General features: G+C 43.3%; 1 protein-coding gene across 1 annotated transcript; it reads right to left on the bottom strand.

Annotated features, from left to right (window-relative positions):
• Positions 1-2,479: 2,479 nt before the first annotated feature.
• Positions 2,480-17,654, bottom strand: AGA (aspartylglucosaminidase). Its single transcript, XM_060278717.2, has 9 exons — positions 17,448-17,654; positions 15,294-15,447; positions 14,033-14,145; positions 11,715-11,827; positions 9,507-9,624; positions 6,988-7,063; positions 5,126-5,233; positions 4,320-4,453; positions 2,480-3,666 (listed from the first exon to the last, which is right to left on the bottom strand). Exons 1-9 carry the CDS (start codon positions 17,587-17,589, stop codon positions 3,566-3,568), a joined length of 1,059 nt encoding a protein of 352 aa, XP_060134700.2. The 5' UTR covers positions 17,590-17,654; the 3' UTR covers positions 2,480-3,565.
• Between the last annotated feature and the right edge of the window lie 1,659 nt (positions 17,655-19,313).

Genomic DNA, 19,313 nt, shown 5'->3' with positions numbered 1-19,313 from the left:
GGACAGCTTCCATTTTCCCCCTTTTAATGTTGCAAAGAAACCCTTTCCCTGCCATTCCACACAAGATAAAATGAAATTCAGAATCATTAAAAAGATTGTCTCTGCAAATTTTACTTAAGCTGCAATCCTATAATCAGTTAGCTGGTAGTCAGTTGAACTTAATGAGGCTTACTTCTGAGAAGATATGCACACTACAGAATTGTAGACTACTGTAGGGGGAAAATCATAAGAAAAGGCTAAAGCCTACCATCCTTATAATTAACAGAGCTGGAAGGGACTCTAGTCCAGCCCCCTGCAATGCAGGAATCTCAACTGGAGAATACATGATAGAGGGCCACCCAACCTCTGTTTAAAAACCTCCAAGGAAGGAGAGTCCACCACCTCTCATAGGAGTCTGTTCCATTGTTGAACAGCTCTTACTGTTAGAAAGTTCTTCCTGATGTTTAGTCAGAATCTCCTTGCTTGTAACTTGAAGCCATTGGTTTGGGTCCTAGCCTCCAGAGCGTACACCTTTTGCTTCCAGTGAGAGGAGTGTATGGACCCAAAGAAAAACATTTTATTATTAAAAAATGGTTTTAGAAACATTAGAATCCAATGAGACAATCTGAATTCAAGTCTCATGAATAGTATGTCCTCAGACTAGTATATCCTTATCAACCTAAACCAGGCACCCCAGGACTTCGGCCCTCCAGATGTTTTGGACTACAATTCCCATCTTCCCCGACCACTGGTCCTGTTAGCTAGGGGTCATGGGAGTTGTAGGCCAAAACATCTGGAGGGCTGCAGTTTGGGGATGCCTGACCTAAACACTTAATTTTAACAGGTAAGACCTTCTCTTGCAAAAACAAGACAAAAAGAGAATGTTTTATTTTGTCTGAAGACCTGCTTCAGGAGCCAGTTGTTGTTTTAAAAGCATGATCCCAAATGTTATGTTCCACAAAGCCGCACCAAAGGAAAACATCTCTAAAATACAGATACAATAGCTTAATGGGCTTCACCGAAACAAGTTAGTTAACACTGGTAATAAAAAAGGAAAAAGGAAAGTCACCTGAAATATTCTCTTAAACAACACGAACAAGTATTTCTGACCGCCATACGTTTAGGGACTTTACCTACACTTAGAAACCCTGTATGAGCAAAGTCTGCTTCCAACGAAACCAACACAAAGACATACAGTATCCCAGAGTCATGGGGAGAGGGAGCTACACACCTTCCCATTTACAGGTAACAGGGAATGAGCTGACAAGGGCTACATCCTGCCCCGAGAGTGGATGTATCCCTTAAATGCCTTTTAATGGGTTTCTGCAAAGTAGTACATGGACTAGGTTCCAGAAACTAGACCTGTACCGGAAAGTGGTCCAAAAGGAGGTTGGGATTAATGGTACTTTGGGAAGGTCCATAGCTCAGTGGAAGGGCATCTGCTTTGCATGCAGAAGGTCCCAGGATCATCCCAGACATCTCCATATAGGGCTGGGGAACATTCCTGTCTGAAACCCTGGCAAGCTGCTGCTAGCCAGCATGTGAAGACGGACCAGCGGTCTCAGTACAAAGTAGCTTCCTATGTTTTATCACAGCACCTGTGGGTCTGTCCTTCAAGAGAAAATCAGGATGGAAAAGTGGAAGCCTTATCAGTGCTATTCAAAGTATCGTCATTGGCTCTTGTCTCAGGGACCAGCGGACAGGCAAAGTCTCTTACCTGGTCCAGTTGAGTAAAACAGGTTGTAGGTTTGAGAGACTACTTAGGAAAGGTGTCAGATGAAAAGTGTGACTCTTGGGTCCAGAAAGTTCATCTTGCACCAGGGCAAAGATGGCATAATACTGATCTTGGTTGTAACCCAAACACAGCGGGTCTGGCACACAGTTTTGGAAACTAAGCTCTTGATTTTGGTCCTATGGGCTGGAATCATCTGGAAACACATCTGGTGGGAAGCGTTTCGCAGAGATAAAGGAACTTAGGAAGGAATTTACAGGGGTCCAAGGAAGGACTTTTATTAGCAGCTATTTGTATCCATCTTTTTTGGGGGGGGGTTACACAGGGCAACATTCACAAGGCGATCCCACTTTATTGGCTTGGCAACAAAAGGAACGTTAGGTTAGGTTGACTGATAGTAACTGACCTAAGCGAGCTTTATGGCAGAGCTCCAGAAGTTAGCAGAGAGTGGCTGGGGAAACCCAGCCAGGTGGGCAGGGTATAAATAATAAAATTATCATTATTGTTGTTAGCAGTAAGAAAGCGGATGGAAGTAGTAGCTGATTATAACACATTTAGAGGTGTGTTGTTGGTATATATATATATATATATATATATATATATATATATATATATATATATATATGTATGTATATATATATATATATATATCTACAGTACTACAAATTCAAGAGCAGGGTGGCAGCTCGGCAGCTCCAGCATGTAAAAAGGGGAATATTATTATGTAAATTGCTAGAAGGAATGACTGGATTTGTACACTTTAAAAACTGTTCTTAAAAATGAATGTGTTTATGGGGAAAATGTCAATACTCAATTAAGGTAACCACCAGTCCTTCCAGGACTCATACAGCCATGTTACATGAGGCGGAATGTAACAAGTATTTTCGCCCCCCCCAAGTGTTACTAGCTATTGAAACCCTAACCCAGGCATCCCCAAACTTCGGCCCTCCAGATGTTTTGGACTACAATTCCCATCATCCCTGACCACTGGTTCTCTTAGCTAGGGATCATGGGAGTTGTAGGCCAAAACATCTGGAGGGCTGCAGTTTGGGGATGCCTGCCCTAACCTGTCGCATTTCTCCTCCATTCTTGAAGCTGCATTTCCAGCTGTTAACATCCAGAGATAGGAAAGAGAACTTCGGTGGATCTTTCAAAACAGAAGTAAGCTGAGAGGAAGGCATTGTGGTAGGTCTGTTCAAAGTGGCTTGGCTTGACACATTCATTTCTTCTCTCCCAGAGATGGTAGGCCACTTTGGTGGAAGTTGAGAAATATCTCGGCATATATTTGAGTGAATTTCTTTACTCAGCTTATTCTGTTTAAATTTACTTAAGGGTCAGCAATACGGGAAAGCAAAATTAAGGCTACAATCTTAAATTGGGGCCGGGGGGGGGGGAGTGAAGGCCACAGAAACCCTCCTCTATCCTTTTACCTTTGTTTACTTTGGAACATTTATCCCCCTATAGAAAATAAGGAGGATGAAATTAATGAGAAATCTTGAGGGGAAATCTTCCCATTCTGGGAGCATGTCAGGAGGATGAGACAGCAATGGCTTCTGCTCTCTCTCTCTGATGTCAGTAGGGCATCAAGAAAGCCTACGGGGTGGAGATCTGGTGTTCTCTCTCTCTCTTTGGCCCCCTCTCCTCCAAGGGGCCAAAGGATTACAGTCTTAAGACAGAGAATAAAGGCTCCTTGGCACAAATCGGTAACCCCTCTGCGCTGTAATTTATGGGGAAGTTGTGTCCACAACTAATTTTTGTAAAAAAACAAAAACGGCAATGGCAAAAGTTATTTTGTCTTCTTAGTTTCTTCCAGTGAACTCTTTAAGTTTAGGTGGGGTGGGGGGTAGGGAGATGTTAAATGCAGTCTATTATTTGCTCAGATGGTTGCTTCAAAGTGGGATTAGAAGCCATAAAGTGAAACTGTGTGAATCCTGAAACTTTATTGCAGGCAGCACCTGTGTCAGGAAAGGGAGAGATAAGAGAATAAAGAGAGAACAAAGTATGAGAGGCGCATTAATCTGTCTCCTTGTGCTTTTAACATCTAAGGATCCCACTATTAATTCAACTACAATTGTGCAATTGTTCTTTCATAGCCTTAATTAACCCAGCACTGAGCTTTCTTTTTAAAAAGCCATCTTTCCTTCACTTATTTTAAACTCTTGAAGACGAAAGAGTCTCCAGCTAGCACTATGGCCTTCACAACCTAAAATATAATTCCAAGTTTAGTATATTTTGTTTCAATTTACATCTTAATACTGGCAAATGTAATGAGTCCACGGGTCTCTAATCTTTCAAACGGAGAACTGTGGGAAATCAAAGATAAAAGAAGTGCACTGAGCAGCCTACCCAATACGTCATATCGATTAGCAAAATGATCCTGCGAAGTGATCCAAGGGCTCAATAATGAGATACTCAGCATGACTCATCTTGGATTGCTTTGAAGCAGAGTCTCAGTCTCAGTCCCCCCCCCCCGAAAAAGTGAATATTTTGTTTTGAGCCCTTTCCTGCATGCTGATGTGACAAACGGGCAACAAACACAGAACCCAAGTGTTGCGAACTCATTCCAACCTATAAATCTGCATAAAATAAACTTCTGAAGAAGACGTACCATAGCTTCCACTCACGTTGGCACAGATAACGGCACCAAAGAAGTATGGCTCATATTTCTGAATTCTAGAAATAACTTTCTGGCAGGCCATGGTGGGATCCATTCCTGTTCGCATATACTCCACAGCTTGATAGCTGATTTAAGGAAAATAAACAGACAGATATTAACCCAAAGTTTATTCAAGTGTCATAGTATGCATAGTATGCCAAGGAGGAGGAAATGAACCTTAAAAAAACCCTTCTCCACTGATAACAAAAAGGGAATCTTGCACGAACTTGCCCCAATGTTGAGACAGTATAAAAAACCAAGATAGGGCCTTTTTTGTGGTGGCTCCCTATCTCTGGAATGGTTTGCTTTGGCCCTAGTAGATCCACTGTGACCAAAGTCCCTGGATCCAACTGTTGTCAAAAACTCAATGAACTGGTTTGGAATATGAATGCTTGGTCTTAATGCTTGGGTGCAATATGGACTGAACACTAGTTCCCTTTAAAATTCTTCTACAGCGAGGAATGTAGTGAGAGAGTCTGCATATTTAAATGAAAGGTGCAATAGCTATCATTAGGTCAAAATCCTGGTTGTTGATTACTGTTTGGACAAGAGGCTAAGCAACATCCCCAAGATGTTGTTGTTTTCTATGTCACGAAGGACCTATGGGCATGCCTAGTAACACCCCCAAGACTTGAAGTGGGGGGAGAAGCAGTGCAGCTTCCAAACTTGCCTGTACCAAGCCTATCTTTTACCCCAGGGTAGCCTCACAATTAAACCCAGTATGGAAAAGATCCAAAGAGTTCACAGACTATAAAAACCTGGGCAAGAAGCGCATCATCAAATCCCCATCTCCTGTGGCAGCTGCAGCTCCAGCTGTACTATCTGCATATGCTCCAGCTCCAGCAATTGGAGAGTCTCCCACACGTCTAAGAAAGACGAAGGCCATGTTAATCCAATGAAAACAGCCGGGCGATGGGGAAAGATTCTGAAAGTTCCAACAGAGTCACAAACAAGCTAGCAACAAAGACACGTTGAGGCCTGTTTCTCATTGAGGTAGTAAACCTGTGCCTGCCTGGAGTAAACCTCTTGGAGCTACAGTGGTACCTCGCTAAACAAATGCCTCACAAGACGAAAAACTCGCAAAACGAAAGCGTTTTGCAATTTCAATGGAGACTCGCAAGACGAAGTTTCTTATGGCGCGCTTCGCAAGACGATTTTTTATCGTCCCTTGGGTGCCTCGCAAGACGAAATCCCCCCGTCTTGCGGGACACCCTATGGGAAACCGCACTTCAACGCGTTCCTATGGGAGCCGCTTCGCAAAATGAATTTTTCGCTATACGAAGCGACTCGCGGGACGAATTAAATTTGTCTTGTGAGGCACCACTGTATATGTACAGTCTCAGGACTCTGCCAGACAAGGCATTCATCCAGATTTGCTCGTACAAAGCCTAGGAAGAGGTTACACCATGTCTGGTATTTACTGCGCATTCGTTCAGATTTGTTCCTGTTTTTTAGGAGGAGAGCTTATGAAGACAAAAGGCCATTCATCCTGATTTTCTTTTGGGGTGTCTTCCCATCAATCATTTGTTCATTCCACACTTTTCTATACAGAGCACTTTTATTGCGTATGTCTAAATTTCCTAGTTTGTGCTCGAATACCCCCTGCAAAATACATGACAGAATGCTCCTCCCTTAAAAAATAAGACCCTCCAAACCAACCAACCCCCGCAACAAAACTTAAGAACTGCTTCTCCTCAACATTTAGTTTTCTGAGCATAGGATAGTTCAGTCATGGGAGTCCCTGACTGTAGTCAGCCCAGCCCATACACAAGCTTACCACCTCAAGAAGATATAGTGGTAAGTCTCAGTATAGAATAGCAGATTTTGTTTTCCCATGTGTCAATTCCATTCTTTTTGGACAGCAATATTCATTATTATATTTGCTGAACTGGGCTGAAATATCAAGGTGACACTTAACTTAAACATCCAATATAATCAAGCACAGCTCTAAAGCAGATGGAATTGAACCAATCACAGCTAACCAAGCAAAAACTAAGGGGCTACAAAATCCCCTTGCCACATGCATGACCACAACCAGACTGATAAAAAAAAGCAAAAACAAGGGTAGTTGGTATTAAAAGCATTATTGGATAAAAGTTTTTAAACATTATTAAAAGGCCTGAGAGAAAAGAACAGTCTCTGCCTGGCACTGGAATAGGTTCCAGGGAGGATGCCTGAGGAAGGCTCTAATCCAAACTTAGCATTTATAGATATCAAAGACGTTCACATGCAGCCCTGCAAGGTAGGCTAGTATTATCCTGGCATTACAGATAGAAGGTATGAGGCTGGTAGAGAGTCTCTTTCTTAAGGACATACTCAAGAATTTATGACTGTGCTGAAATTGACTGCCCTTAACAATTGCTAGGCTAGGCTATGCCAGATCTAAATTTCTGTGCAAGTTCATGGAAAATAAACCGGTGAAAAGGAAAAGAAGAAGAAGAAGACAGAAAACAAATTCGTGCATTCTTCACATATCCACAATATCCTTCCTTCAAGTGATATAAAAACATTACCACTACAGCAGCAGTTCACATACACACTCATGCTTACTATAAGCAGCATTCAAGAAAGGAAAACAAATCTCATCAATGAGGAATCTTGATTTTATTGCGACACTAACCCCTGAATTTTGTGGTCTGCACCATTTGTAGACGTCCCCACAGCAATGCTTCCATTCTGACCAATCACAATCATGCCTACAAATGAAAACAGGCTGGGAATTTAGAAGCAGCATTATGGGTTGGTTTTGTTAATTGAATAGGGGTAATGTTAGGCGACCACCCTTTAAAACAGAACAGGCTCCTGCTGTCCTTCAGACAGCAGTGGGGAACTGGGTTTGACCAGTGGGTTACAATGATATCTCCCATCCCCTCATGGGCCAAATCTGACAGGTGGATGGAGCTCAGGAAATCCCTTTCTAAATTCTGGGCAATGTAACCCTTGGACAAAGCACGATCTTGCCCATTGTTTTACATAGGGCTTTGTAGGCACTGCTGATCAGCCAGGCCTGCAGACACATTTTCAGCTAAGCCATGTTTTGACCTGGCCCGTACTGACATCATATATGACAGCAGCTGTGTGCCGTTGAGCCAAAATGGCCTTGAAAGCCAAATGAGGAGGCCTGACAGGCTTGGAAGCTGGCGGTCCCTCACACCAATTTTAAGAGTTCCTGTGAATATACAACATGGTCCCCGCAATCTTTTCCTATCACAACTTGATGCCGATGGGATCAACTTCACCTGGGAACTGTTTGCATTCCTTATACAGTGGTGCCTCTACTTACGAATTTAATGTGTTCCGAACGCACATTCATACGTCAAAAATATTTGTAAGCCGAATCCCATAGGAATGCATTGGGAGAAAAAAAGTCGAAGCAACCCTATCTAAAAATTCGTAAGTAGAAAAAATCCTATCTAAACCACATCCAAGATGGCGGGTGGAGCTCCATTCGTAAGTAGAGTTATTCGTAAGTAGAGTTATTCGTAAGTAGAGGTACCACTGTACCTCTTTTATGTCTGGAGTAACTCCACCTTAGAGTCCATCTATTAAAGAAAGAAAATCTCCCATCCATGAAGTCAGATGATCACCAGGATCACAGTCTGCCCCATAATTCTGCACTGATTAAGTCAGAAACACTAGCTTTGGCTCCTGGCTTCAGATGGGAGGCGGCATAATCATTCACTCCAAGTGTGGAAATACAGTACATATTTTAGGACACTTAATTGTTATAGACCCACAGCCAGATAATTCACGCACTAGCTACCGGAAGGCAGTGAGTGCCATAAACATAGTGTCAACTGACACAGCATGAAGCAATTGTTCAAAGTTTGCATTCAATAATTTGCCAAGTAGGCAATTTGCCTACAAAATGCAACTGCCTACAGTAGCCTAGTTCAGTTCTGCTCTATCTTTGCCTCCTAAAGAAGGGAAGCAAATAATAAATCACTGGCTTGGGCAAACTGCCAAGGTGCAAAAGTTCATAAGGACACACCTTTAGATTAGCAAGAACCTTGGCATTTGACATTTTTAAAATGCTAATTACTTGGTGGTGACGAATTTAATCATCACACTAGAAGTGCCTCTTAAGTGTCTGGGAATGAGACTTGTGCTCCCAAGTCACTTAGGTGCTTCTGTAAATTCCAAATTTAATTACTATGCAGATGGAAGAGGCTGGATCCAAACAAAGTCGTCGTCGTCCCCATCTTCAGTTAATTTTGCAAAATGTAAAGTTGAAACTTGAGCTTATTTTTTGGGGGGGGGGGGACTTCCAGACCTATGTAGTTCTGGAATATCCACTAGGATGATCAATTCACTGGAATATATAAGCTCATTTTGAAATTACTTCTTCTTCAAGAAGGAGCACTCTTGGTGCACTTTTAGCAAACTAGCAAGCAAAAAGAGTACCGGTAAATTAAGTTGTTCCTACTTGAAAACAAAGTGGTGCTTTGATTTTGGATGATAATCATGTTCTACTAACACAAGTTCCGCCTCATCAGACCATGTGTGTATTTTTTTTAAAAAATGCTCATCATAAATATGTAGAATGAATGAATGTACGGGGACTGGGAAGGAAGGGTGAAAGCGGAATAGAATGAATGCCACATTCCTGATTCTAAAACTAAACAGAGAAGCATAGGCCAGGTTCCTACAGTAAGTAAGGAGATTTACAGAATGGGGTGAGGGGTAACATGGCGAGTGTCCTACCACATCCCAATTCCTGCCAGCTCATGCTGGCCAAGGTGGAAGGTGGCTTCTGTGTAATTTTTCACTATGCCAGCAACAGATTGGCCTAGTTGAGAAGCCCAAGGAACTTTTGGATCAAGTGGATCCAAGGCAGCATGCTGATGATCTGCCTCAAGACTCCTCATTTCAAGGCTCCTACACGCAGTAGAGTTTCACCCTCCTGGGGAGAGCCCCACAACCAGCAGAGAGGCAACTATGCGTGATCTGACAGCACAGCGTTCAACATTATGGGGTGCTAGGGCTTCACGCTTGGGATATGTGTTGCTGAATCTCTGCATCAGGCAGAGTTTGTTCTTAAGTGGATGTTAAGTTATCCACGTTCAGTTTGTCTGGTGACTCATTTAAAACAAGCAGAGGGATTGCAGCATGAAATAAGTTGCTGTCAAGAAGGCTTACCAATAGTGTCATGGTTATGAATATCTGTTCTTTTCTTTGATACACTCCGCTCTTCTTTGGTGAACTTTGCAGTCTGCTTGTATGGGCCACATGATTTTGAAGCATCTGGCGTCACACTCTGCAATCAAAGTTTCATTCACATTAAAATCTTGGAAGAAAAACAAACTGGCATTTCAAACAAACCTGTCTTCTCTCCCTCCCCACCCCCACCCCCGTCATCCTAAAAGAATAATGTAAGATTTCTGTATATGCCAAGGATGAAGAAGTTTCATCGAAGGCAAATTACTGTAGCTCAGATGCTTTAAACAATGAACAGACAAAAGCATCTCCCTCAATTTAGAGTAACTCAATACTCAAAACACTCTAGTTATCACAGCCCTGCTCAGATTTCATGTTATGTGATTTGCAGATGTTTCCTACAATGAACAGCCAGCAGAGAAATAATACATCAACATTATATGTGCAAGAAACCCAGCATGATAATTTGTCTTACCACCTACCGCTATAATTCAAGATCAGATTTTCCTCAATCCTCATGAGCATCTATACTGATTTTGATGAGACAACTTTATAGACAAAACATACAGCTAAAGGCACTGGAGCCAGATAATTCAACTTGCTCTACTTCCACTTCACATACCCTGCAAACACAGTTTACAATCTAACACACCCTATTCTTTCCCCTTTTGCTGGTGGCTCAGTTAAAATAATTAAGAAAGACTTTGCTTTAGCCACACAGACTTCTCCTGCTAGTCTTAAAGGCTGTTATCTTCCAAGTATCTCCCTATGATCTTGGATGCAGAGGTCCCTCTACAGGTTTCTACATAGCCTGTGTTTTTTGCAGGGATAACTTGAAGGGTATAGATCAGGCCTACCCAAACTGCGGCCCTCCAGAAGTTTTGGCCTACAACTCCCATGATCCCTAGCTAACAGCTCCAGTGGTTGGGGGAGATGGGAACTGTAGTCCAAAACATCTGGAGGGCCGAGGTTTGGGGATGCCTGGTATAGATAGTCAAGAGGGTGGGGTCTGCATGCAAAATGAAGGAAGAAAACATTTTACACAAATCACAATAGGCTTCTGATTCAATGAGAAAATAATAGTACTGAGGCTCTATATTATATTTCTTAAAAATAAATATCTAATTGGAGATTTATTTATTTTTTAAAAAAGTGTGCCCATAGTTATACATCTGAGTGAGGTAGCATAAAAACAAAAAACGCCCATGCTGAAAGGGTCCACGTAGATTTAATGGTTACACACTTATCAGAATCACAGCAGGCTCAGAGCAGATCTTAAAATGAACCTGCATTTCAGATGCATGGCCAGGGGCAATTTTTTTAAAAAAACAAATCTTAACCAGAACGTAAAAACAGTTTAAGATTTTTAAAATAAGGCAAACGGCAGGCAGAGCTTGGGCTTGTTTATATGAAATAAGGATGTGTGGATTCTAATCATGGCACAAAGCTAAAAAGTTCCAAGGTGGGGGAAGAGCAGAAAACATATGAGACAGATAACCAAGAACCTTAAACCTAGCTCCCAGAGAGGATCTGGTGAATAGAAGAACATGGGGAAGTCCCTGGGTACATAAAACTCCTTAAAAGCAACTGTCCAGTGATGGTAGGGGGACACAGATATTATTATCAGGTGTCCAACACTTACAAGGCAGACAATATAAAACAGTAAGAATCAGATGCAGTGGAAGGATTCAAGTTGAACTGGTTAGCAGAAGCTGGTATCAGCAGTGACCAATTCTAGCTTGACTGGAGGCCAAAGAGAACTGAAAAGCAGGACCCTCAAAGCTGATCAACAGGACCATTTGGCTCCGTAGGCTAAGCTCCTTCGGAGAACTCTCTTGTACACGTCCACATACTTTTGTTTTTTGGCACACGGCACATTCCTCTCCCCCTGCAGCTTACTCCAATGATGGAGTGGGGTGCTGGAAATGTTGCAGACGTAAGAAGAGCCCTGCTGGATCCGGCCCAAGGCCAATCTGGTCCACCATTCTGTTCTCAGTGGCCAGCCAGAAGCCCATGGGAAGCCTGTAAGGAGGACTTGAGCGCAACAACACTCTCCTGGCTTACAATTCCCTGCAGCTGGCATCCAGAGGCATACTGCCTCCAGGAGGGGTGGCAGAACAATATTTAATACAATGTAGTCACCAGGTTTATAAAACAAGAAAAAAAACAAGGGGGAAAGTTGGGTTTTACCTTCCAGAAGTTTGGCTGACAGTTTCGATTAAGCCACTGTAAGTACACTGAAAGAGAGCTCTGTGTAGTCAGGTCTTCACTTGGAAACCCCATGCTTTCCGCAAATTGTGAGGCTTTATGGAACAGAAAATAATGAATACTTTCTTTTTCTATGTAACTGTATTTGCAATTCAATAAGCATGCATGAGGACACCTTTTAGCTCATCGAGATCCCTATGAAAAGACGGCATGGCACTTGTAAACCATTTTCATATTGTATTACAACAGTCAGAGCCCAAGTCACTGCCCTATACGTTATTATGATTTTGTCCTCAACAGGAATGCCTTTCTCATTTTCTAGAACATATATCAGGGGGATTCAGAATCCTGAAGACTGATAGCAAACTAAGAGGAAGTATATCAATTTGCAACATGGAATCCATAAAGACTTTTGATAAGAAACAGCAAAGTACCACTACACTGTCAGACAGAAACCTTAAGAATTAAAAGTAGAATGTTTTAGACTGTATTGATTAATTTTTAAAAAAATCCTGTTGCTTTTATCTAATATATCTTAATTATGTTTCTATTTTCTTCTATTTCTTCTATTTTCTATTCTTCTATTTTCTTCTATTTTCTTCCTGTTAAATTTTTGAAAGAGAAAAGTGCTTTTGGGGACGTCATATTTAGAACTGCATAGCTTGTGTTTCCACAGAATCCTTTCTGAGCTGTCTGCTGCAGCTATACTTTTTAAAGAATAATTTCTAATGCTAAAATTCAAAAAATCAGTGATTAGTTTTCTCACTGAAGGCTGCGATTCAATACACATTTACTATTTTAATCTATAAAAAACATTTACATTTGGGCTCCAAAAAGAGTTCCCCAACCAAGTATACCAAAAAACAAACAAACCCCCGCTTCTACACACAAGAGCTTTCAGTAATAATAAATACACAAAGAAAACCATAATTTGATAAAATTAACACATATCAAAAATTTGGCAGAACAAAAATGCCTCAACTGCCCACCTTGAGGAGAAGGGACCTTTCTAAACTGGGAGTAAACATACCAAACCTCTAGGTTAGATTACTGCAATGCATTATACATGGGCCTGCCTCTGAAGATGGCTCGAAATTTACAATGAAAACCGTAGAAAGATGGTTTGAGCATGTAACACCAATCCTTGCTCAATAACAACTGGCTACCAGTTGGTTCCTGGGTCCAATTCAAAATTCTGGTTTTGACCCCTAAAGCCTTAAATGGCTCAGGACTGCAATACCTCAAGGACTGCCGCTCCCCATATGACCAGACCTGAACCCTGCAATCATCAACGGAGGCCCTTCTTGGTGCTCCTCCTCTGTGAGAGGTCTGGAGAGTGGCAACACAAGAGTAGGCCTTTTCTGTGGTGGCTCCCCACTTGTGGAATGTACTCTCCAGGGATAATAATAATAATAATAATATAATAATAATTTATTATTTGTACCCCGCCCATCTGGCTGAGTCTCCCCAGCCACTCTGGGAGGCTTGCCTGGTGCCTTTATTACTTATCTTTAGGTGCCATGCAAAAACATTCCTCTTTTCCCAGGCCTTTGGCTAATTAAACAATCTATGGCATTTTAAACACACACACACACACACATATGTGTATGTGTGGTTTTATATTGTAAACTGCCCTGTGATCCTCGGTTGAAGGGCAGCATAGAAATTTAATAAACAAACAAACAAAATTGTGAACTTAATGAGACTGGAGTGCATGATGCAGAGGCCAGAGCACAGTGGCCCCTATCCATTTAAAGCAGGTGTGGGGAACCTTTGGCCTGCCAGATGTTGCTGAACGACAGTTCCCACCAGCCCCAGCAAGCATGACCAATGGCCAGGGATTCTGAGAGTTGTCGTTCAGCAACATCTGGAGGGCCCAAGGTTCCCCACACCTGTGCTAAAGCAGAGCCAGTGTGGTGTAGTGGTTAAGAGCGGTAGACTCGTAATCTGGTGAACCGGGCTCACGTCTCCGCTCCTCCACATGCAGCTGCTGGGTGACCTTGGGCTAGTCACACTTCTTCGAAACTCTCTCAGCGCCTCTCACCTCACAGAGTGTTTGTTGTGGGGGAGGAAGGGAAGGGAGAATGTCAGCCGCTTTGAGACTCCTTTGGGTAGTGATAAAGCGGGATATCAAATCCAAACTCCTCTTCTTAATGAAATCAAGTAACTTGTCGCAACCAACTTGTGACTAAGTTCTTGACACAAGTGAGGCAGCTTAACTTCAGTTAGACAGAGGCAGCTGCCTTCCACCACTGCATGGCAGAGCTGAAATTTCAAGGGAGCAAAATAAAGGAAGTTACCTGACTCTCCAACCAGTAAGGTGTGCTGAGTATGCTCTATCACTTTTCGTGCCACGCCAATAGCATTTTTTATGCGTCTGAGATCAGCTACTGCCCCAACTTCCATAGTATTACTGGACCAAAGACAGACAAATGTACCCAAAAGCAAAACAGACAAGACAGGGCTGTAGTTAGGAATATTTTAAGTTTATATCAAGAAATGCAGAGTATAAGAATAATGTATGCCACATCTAAAGGACAAGCATGAGATGAGTATAAAAATGAAGATTGGTGTCCAAATGTTACTTGCAATCCCATTAGACTATTCCAGACTAAATGGGTTGAACCTGTAAATGGGGAATTCCCAAATTACTGTCCACAGAACATGAGTGGTTTGTGATCTTAATTCAGGTGGTTTGTGGCATGACTATGGATTTGTAGTTGAATATAACACATCTATTGCTTTAAATATTCATTCTGACTTTTAACTGCATTCTAATTGCTTTTAATTTCTCATATTGCATTTTGATGTATTATAATGTGAATTCTATGGAATTCACATTGTAATAGAATAAAATGCAATATGCACGAAATTAAAGCAGCAATAAAGACACAATTAAAATTCATACAGCATCTAGCACAGCACAATTGCTACAGCAGGCAGAAAAAAATCATTTAAGTGGTCAGCCTCAACAATTTGCAAGAGGTCTGTGGGTAAAAAAGTTTGGGAACCACTGCTGTAGACTACAGTTCAGATGGGCACGTGCTCTCTTTAAACTGACATTTTAAAGCATATTTAGTGAAGGGGGGGGGGAATAGAGCTAAACCTGACTCGCTAAACCAAATGCACGTGCTCTATTACTACTAGTGCACAACTTCTCATTAGAGCAGGGCCAGTTACATACATTGCCATATGTGTGTTTATCTGCTAGTTACTTAAGAGACCCTGGAGTGTGGATGAAATAATGTGCATAATAATACAATAAACCAGTAAAGAAACTGTACTTCTTGAGATCAAGGAGTGAGACAGAAACTAGAATGTGGATAAGACTGACATAAAGATTTAGAAAAAACCCATCCCTAGTAAACAGCCCATTCAGTCTCAGATGCACACAAGCCCTTCTGGGCCCATAGGTTCCCACCTGCTTTTCAATGGAGAGGGCAGCAAGGACAAAACTGTCTACTCTTTGAAGTGAATGGTGAAGATTCTGAACATGGAAGAGCTCTGTGCAAATGACAGGAGAACCCCTACGCCTGTTAGGAATGATGTGGGATTCCTTACCCATCCATAATCATAGCATCCAATGTTGTTTCTCCATGTTCATCTGGGTGTCCTCCATACCCCACACTTCCATCACATTGCTCAACTTCACACTGACCACAGCCTTTCTCTACTGCATCCAGTTCAGAACCACCTGCCTGTAAGGTACTCCAAGCTGAAAGGAACAACAACAACAAAATCCCACTCACTACACATGTAAAGTACGCAGAAGTCATATTCTTAAAAAGCACACCACCAATTCCTATCCCTAGAATACACAGTGCAGTGCAAATGTGTAAGTGTTCATTGTCCTGATTTTATGGAGGCTGGTCAATAAGTACAAGAAAACAAAATCCATCATGTTGAGGAATGCAGCATCGGTGGCAAAACTCTTAAAACCTGGGATTCCTGGACATTAATTGTCAACTGTCTGCTTCTCATTGTATTCTTCCCCTGCCCTGCCAATCTGGCACTAGCCACAGTTGGCAAGCAAGCTATAGATTAAAAATGGCCTATTTGTCTGATGTGACAAATGTTGAGTTCATTCTAATTTCTTTCTCTTCAAGCCCAGAGTCTCCAATGAGCCAATTATGTTTAGAAGCAAAGCAGCACAAGGGTGGATAACTTCCACTAAAAAACAACAACTGGCCCTGCTCTTTTAACAGGGGAAGCTTTTTCTGGCATGGTGATAAATAGTGGGGAAAGTTTTCCTGGCTACATGTCTGTATCAAGTTGCAACAAAACAGGAGTGGACTGGGGGTGGAGGGATGGGTGGAGATGGGATAACCATCACTATATGGCAACAACGTGCTAGTTAAAGGGGGAAAAAGATTTTAAAACCATTTTTATGGCATTTCACTGAGGGGTTTAAAACCATTTAATGTTGTTCCATATGCTTCTTTCACAAGCCAGGCTATATCACTTATTGTAAAAGAATTTCCTCAAGATGGACTTTAGCACAAACTTTATGGATATATTGGGCAAAGGAGAGGACTCGTTAATCTTGTCCCAGAAGCATGCACACTCACTAGAAGGAAGTGAGGACGCTCTATGTGTGACACAGGACTATGTGTGACACAGAAGCAGAAAGTGTGCAGATCATATTTGTGCATTGTCTGATGTTGCTGTTATGAATCCAGTGAAGACACCCACAACAAGAGCTGACAGCAGAAATCCATGTTGCACAACTGGCCACAAGATGTTGCTGTGGCCTAGTAGACCAAATTATGTAGCTAATACAGAACACAGCGCAAGCAGACACTTCTGCAGACACAGCAGCACACCAGTGTTTCCAGTGTTAATACAATGCCATGCTAAGAGCCCTCCTGCCACATTATTGTGGATTAGAACCCCTTCACCAAAAGACCGACACTGAAATGGTGGGGGAAGTACCCTGCCTGTAACAGTGCTACTCTAAGAAGTAATGCACTAAGTAATATAGATTACGTTTTGCTAAACCAGAACATAAAATGCCCCACACCAAACAAGGCAGAGGAAAGTAGCAGATAAAAGCCAAGGAAGTTTACCAGTAGCAATGTGGACAGCTAGTTCATCTGACCAGGCTTAAACTGTCACCACCCTTTCTTGTATTTCAATGCAAACAGTAAGTCTTGTTTAAAAAAGAGCACTGTTGAACATGCACAGAGTGCCTTTCCCCTCCTCTCCTCACAGACAAGCCCAACCAGATTTTTGGGACTGGGATAGTGGCTCCCATAAATGAGAACAAGGGGAAGGGAGTGGGGGACAACTGGGTCCCAGGGTCTGGCACGGCACAGCTGAAGGTGAAGTCTCCCTCTCCAACCTGCCCAAATTTTGTTAGCTTGAATTCCCCGCACCCTCAAAGCAAGGGGTCTTTAGAAAGGCTCAATACATCCTGCTCGAGACATCTAATGCCACTAGCGTGCGATGTTATCCCAGCCCATTTATGCCAGCATGCAGCACAGCAGGCGGCATGTAGCACGCACACCACCGCCTGCAAGGATCTTTGCAGATTTGCCTATGTGGCGCTGAGACCCGGGCTGGATCATGAATCTAGAAAGCAGGGGGTGGGGTGGGGAGCCCAAACAAAGCTTGGGGGCAAACCGCAAACCTAGGACGGGGCGAAGGGTTGCTCCCCGCCCGCTCGAGCCTCTCCTCTGCGCAACCACGGAAGCCCTGGAGGAAGCGAAACAGCACCTGCTTCAGCGGCTTTCCTAAAGGGCCATGTGTTGAGGACCAGAGGCAGCGAGGGCGCCTCGCCGCTAGCCGCCGCCGCCGCCTGCAGCAGCAGCAGCAGATGCAGCAAGCAAGGTCCCCTCGGGCGGCTCCCGCGCCCCATTGCTCCGCCAGCCCCACTGAGCCGCTCCCCTGTCAGCCCCACATCTCGTGACCGCCGGGCGGATCGGCCGCACGCGCAGTAGCCCACGAAGGGCGGAGACTGTGCCGCGCGTAAAAGTCTTGCGCGGAGCTGCCTCCGGTGGCAAGTACCGCCCTCTGGGCGCGCCGCGCAGTTCCTCTTCCTCACTCCAGCCACCCCTACTCTCCGAGCGGCGGTTGGGGGCCCCTCCGTCCTCCCATCAGAACTGCACTGGAGAGCTAGAGGGGTGTCGGCGAGAGCATCTTAGTCGCCTTAAGAGGCCGCTCCTGTTGCTTCGCAGAGTTGGTGCCTGGCTAAGCGCTTGTTTGCATTTATGTTTCTTTCTTCTTTTGTACGCCACGAAGGAGAGAAACGTCCATCGTTCCCAGCAGGGATGGGGAGTTGTGGCCCGCCAGATGCTGTGGGGCAACGACTCCTATCCACCTTAGCCAGCATGCTCAGTGGTCAGAGATGACGGGAGCTGCAGTGGGGTGTGTGTGTGTGTGTGTGTGTGTGTGTGGTGAAGGGTCCTTCATCCTCCACTCAGCACAAGTCTCCCCAGCATGCCAGAGACAGGCAAGCAAGGATTAGGCACCTGGTGCTGCCTAGAGTTACAGCCTCTGCTTACCTGTCCATGCCTCCCCATAAGGGAGCCCAGAACTGGACACAGGACTCCAGGTGAGGTCTGACCAAGGCAGAATATTACTTCCCTTAATCTGGACACTAGAATAGCATTAGCTTTTTCTGCTGCTGCACCACACTATTGGCGCATGTTAAGTTTGTCCTCATATTAGTTTTGGTCTACTAAGATCCCTAGATCCTTTTCACATGTACTGCTGTGAAGACAGGTGTCCCCCATCCTATATTTGCATATATGATCATTTCCACCCTAAGGAATAATCTGATTACGTATCCACATTCTAAAACGGCTGTTTATCCTCCACCCAGGCCAGTAAGAGTAATTAAAGGTCGTATTCCAGCCAGACAAAACACTCAAGGAAGGTGTGAAGCAAACAGGTGAGGATTGTGTCCTGGGACGAAAGGGTGTGTGCATGGCTAAGGGAGCGTCCTGTGGGCCAGTTAGAGAAGTCTGGAGGGCCACATTGGGTCCCTAGACCTGAGACTGTCCACTTCAAATACATTATGACAGTGACAAAATAAAATATTTTAAACACCACAGAATAACTGCACTTGCATTTGTATGTGTGTGTTAGCACCTGCGAGTGGGAAGGGGGAGGATTACTAGTCAGATCAGACCCATTGCAGATACAAGTTGGGGGAGGAAAATCTTCCACTTAAGGACAAACTGTGTGACCATCGTAACATGCAGTTTGGCCGTTAGTTGGATTGAATGTCCTGTTTTCACAGGAGTTCTAACAGGAATAGCCTCATATGAGCAGTAACTCCCAGTCAGCAATCACCTAGAATAAATCAGGTGCTGATTCTATTTTTCAGTGGCAGGGAGGTTATAGAATAACTACTGGGAAAAACACTTTCGTTTCTCATGCACACCCCTTTTATTATTATTTTTTCAACACAAGGACACAGAAAGTCATCATGGAAATGCTTACACGGTAGGGGTAAACACAATTCTACACATGAATATGAATACTAAATTAACACATAATTTAGGAGAGCTGTATTTCTTTTTTAGGTACAGGTACTATTTCAGGTTTCGGAATAACCGTCCTGAAAATGCACTTCGT

The sequence above is a fragment of the Zootoca vivipara genome, chromosome Z1 (genome assembly GCF_965207765.1).
Source record: "Zootoca vivipara chromosome Z1, rZooViv2.hap1.1, whole genome shotgun sequence".
Classification (NCBI taxonomy): Eukaryota; Metazoa; Chordata; class Lepidosauria; order Squamata; family Lacertidae; genus Zootoca; species Zootoca vivipara.
This window is presented reverse-complemented; position numbering and strand designations above follow the sequence as displayed.

What these genes read in the sequence shown, in the direction of transcription:
- AGA (XM_060278717.2), bottom strand. Translation starts at nt 17,589, where the DNA reads ATGGGGCGCGGGAGCCGCCCGAGGGGACCTTGCTTGCTGCATCTGCTG. An exon ending in CTTACTGGTTGGAGAGTCAG is followed by an intron (nt 11,828 to 14,032) that starts GTAACTTCCTTT and finishes TGTTCCATAAAG; the next exon opens with CCTCACAATTTGCGGAAAGC. An exon ending in TCATAACCATGACACTATTG is followed by an intron (nt 7,064 to 9,506) that starts GTAAGCCTTCTT and finishes TTTCATTTGTAG; the next exon opens with GCATGATTGTGATTGGTCAG.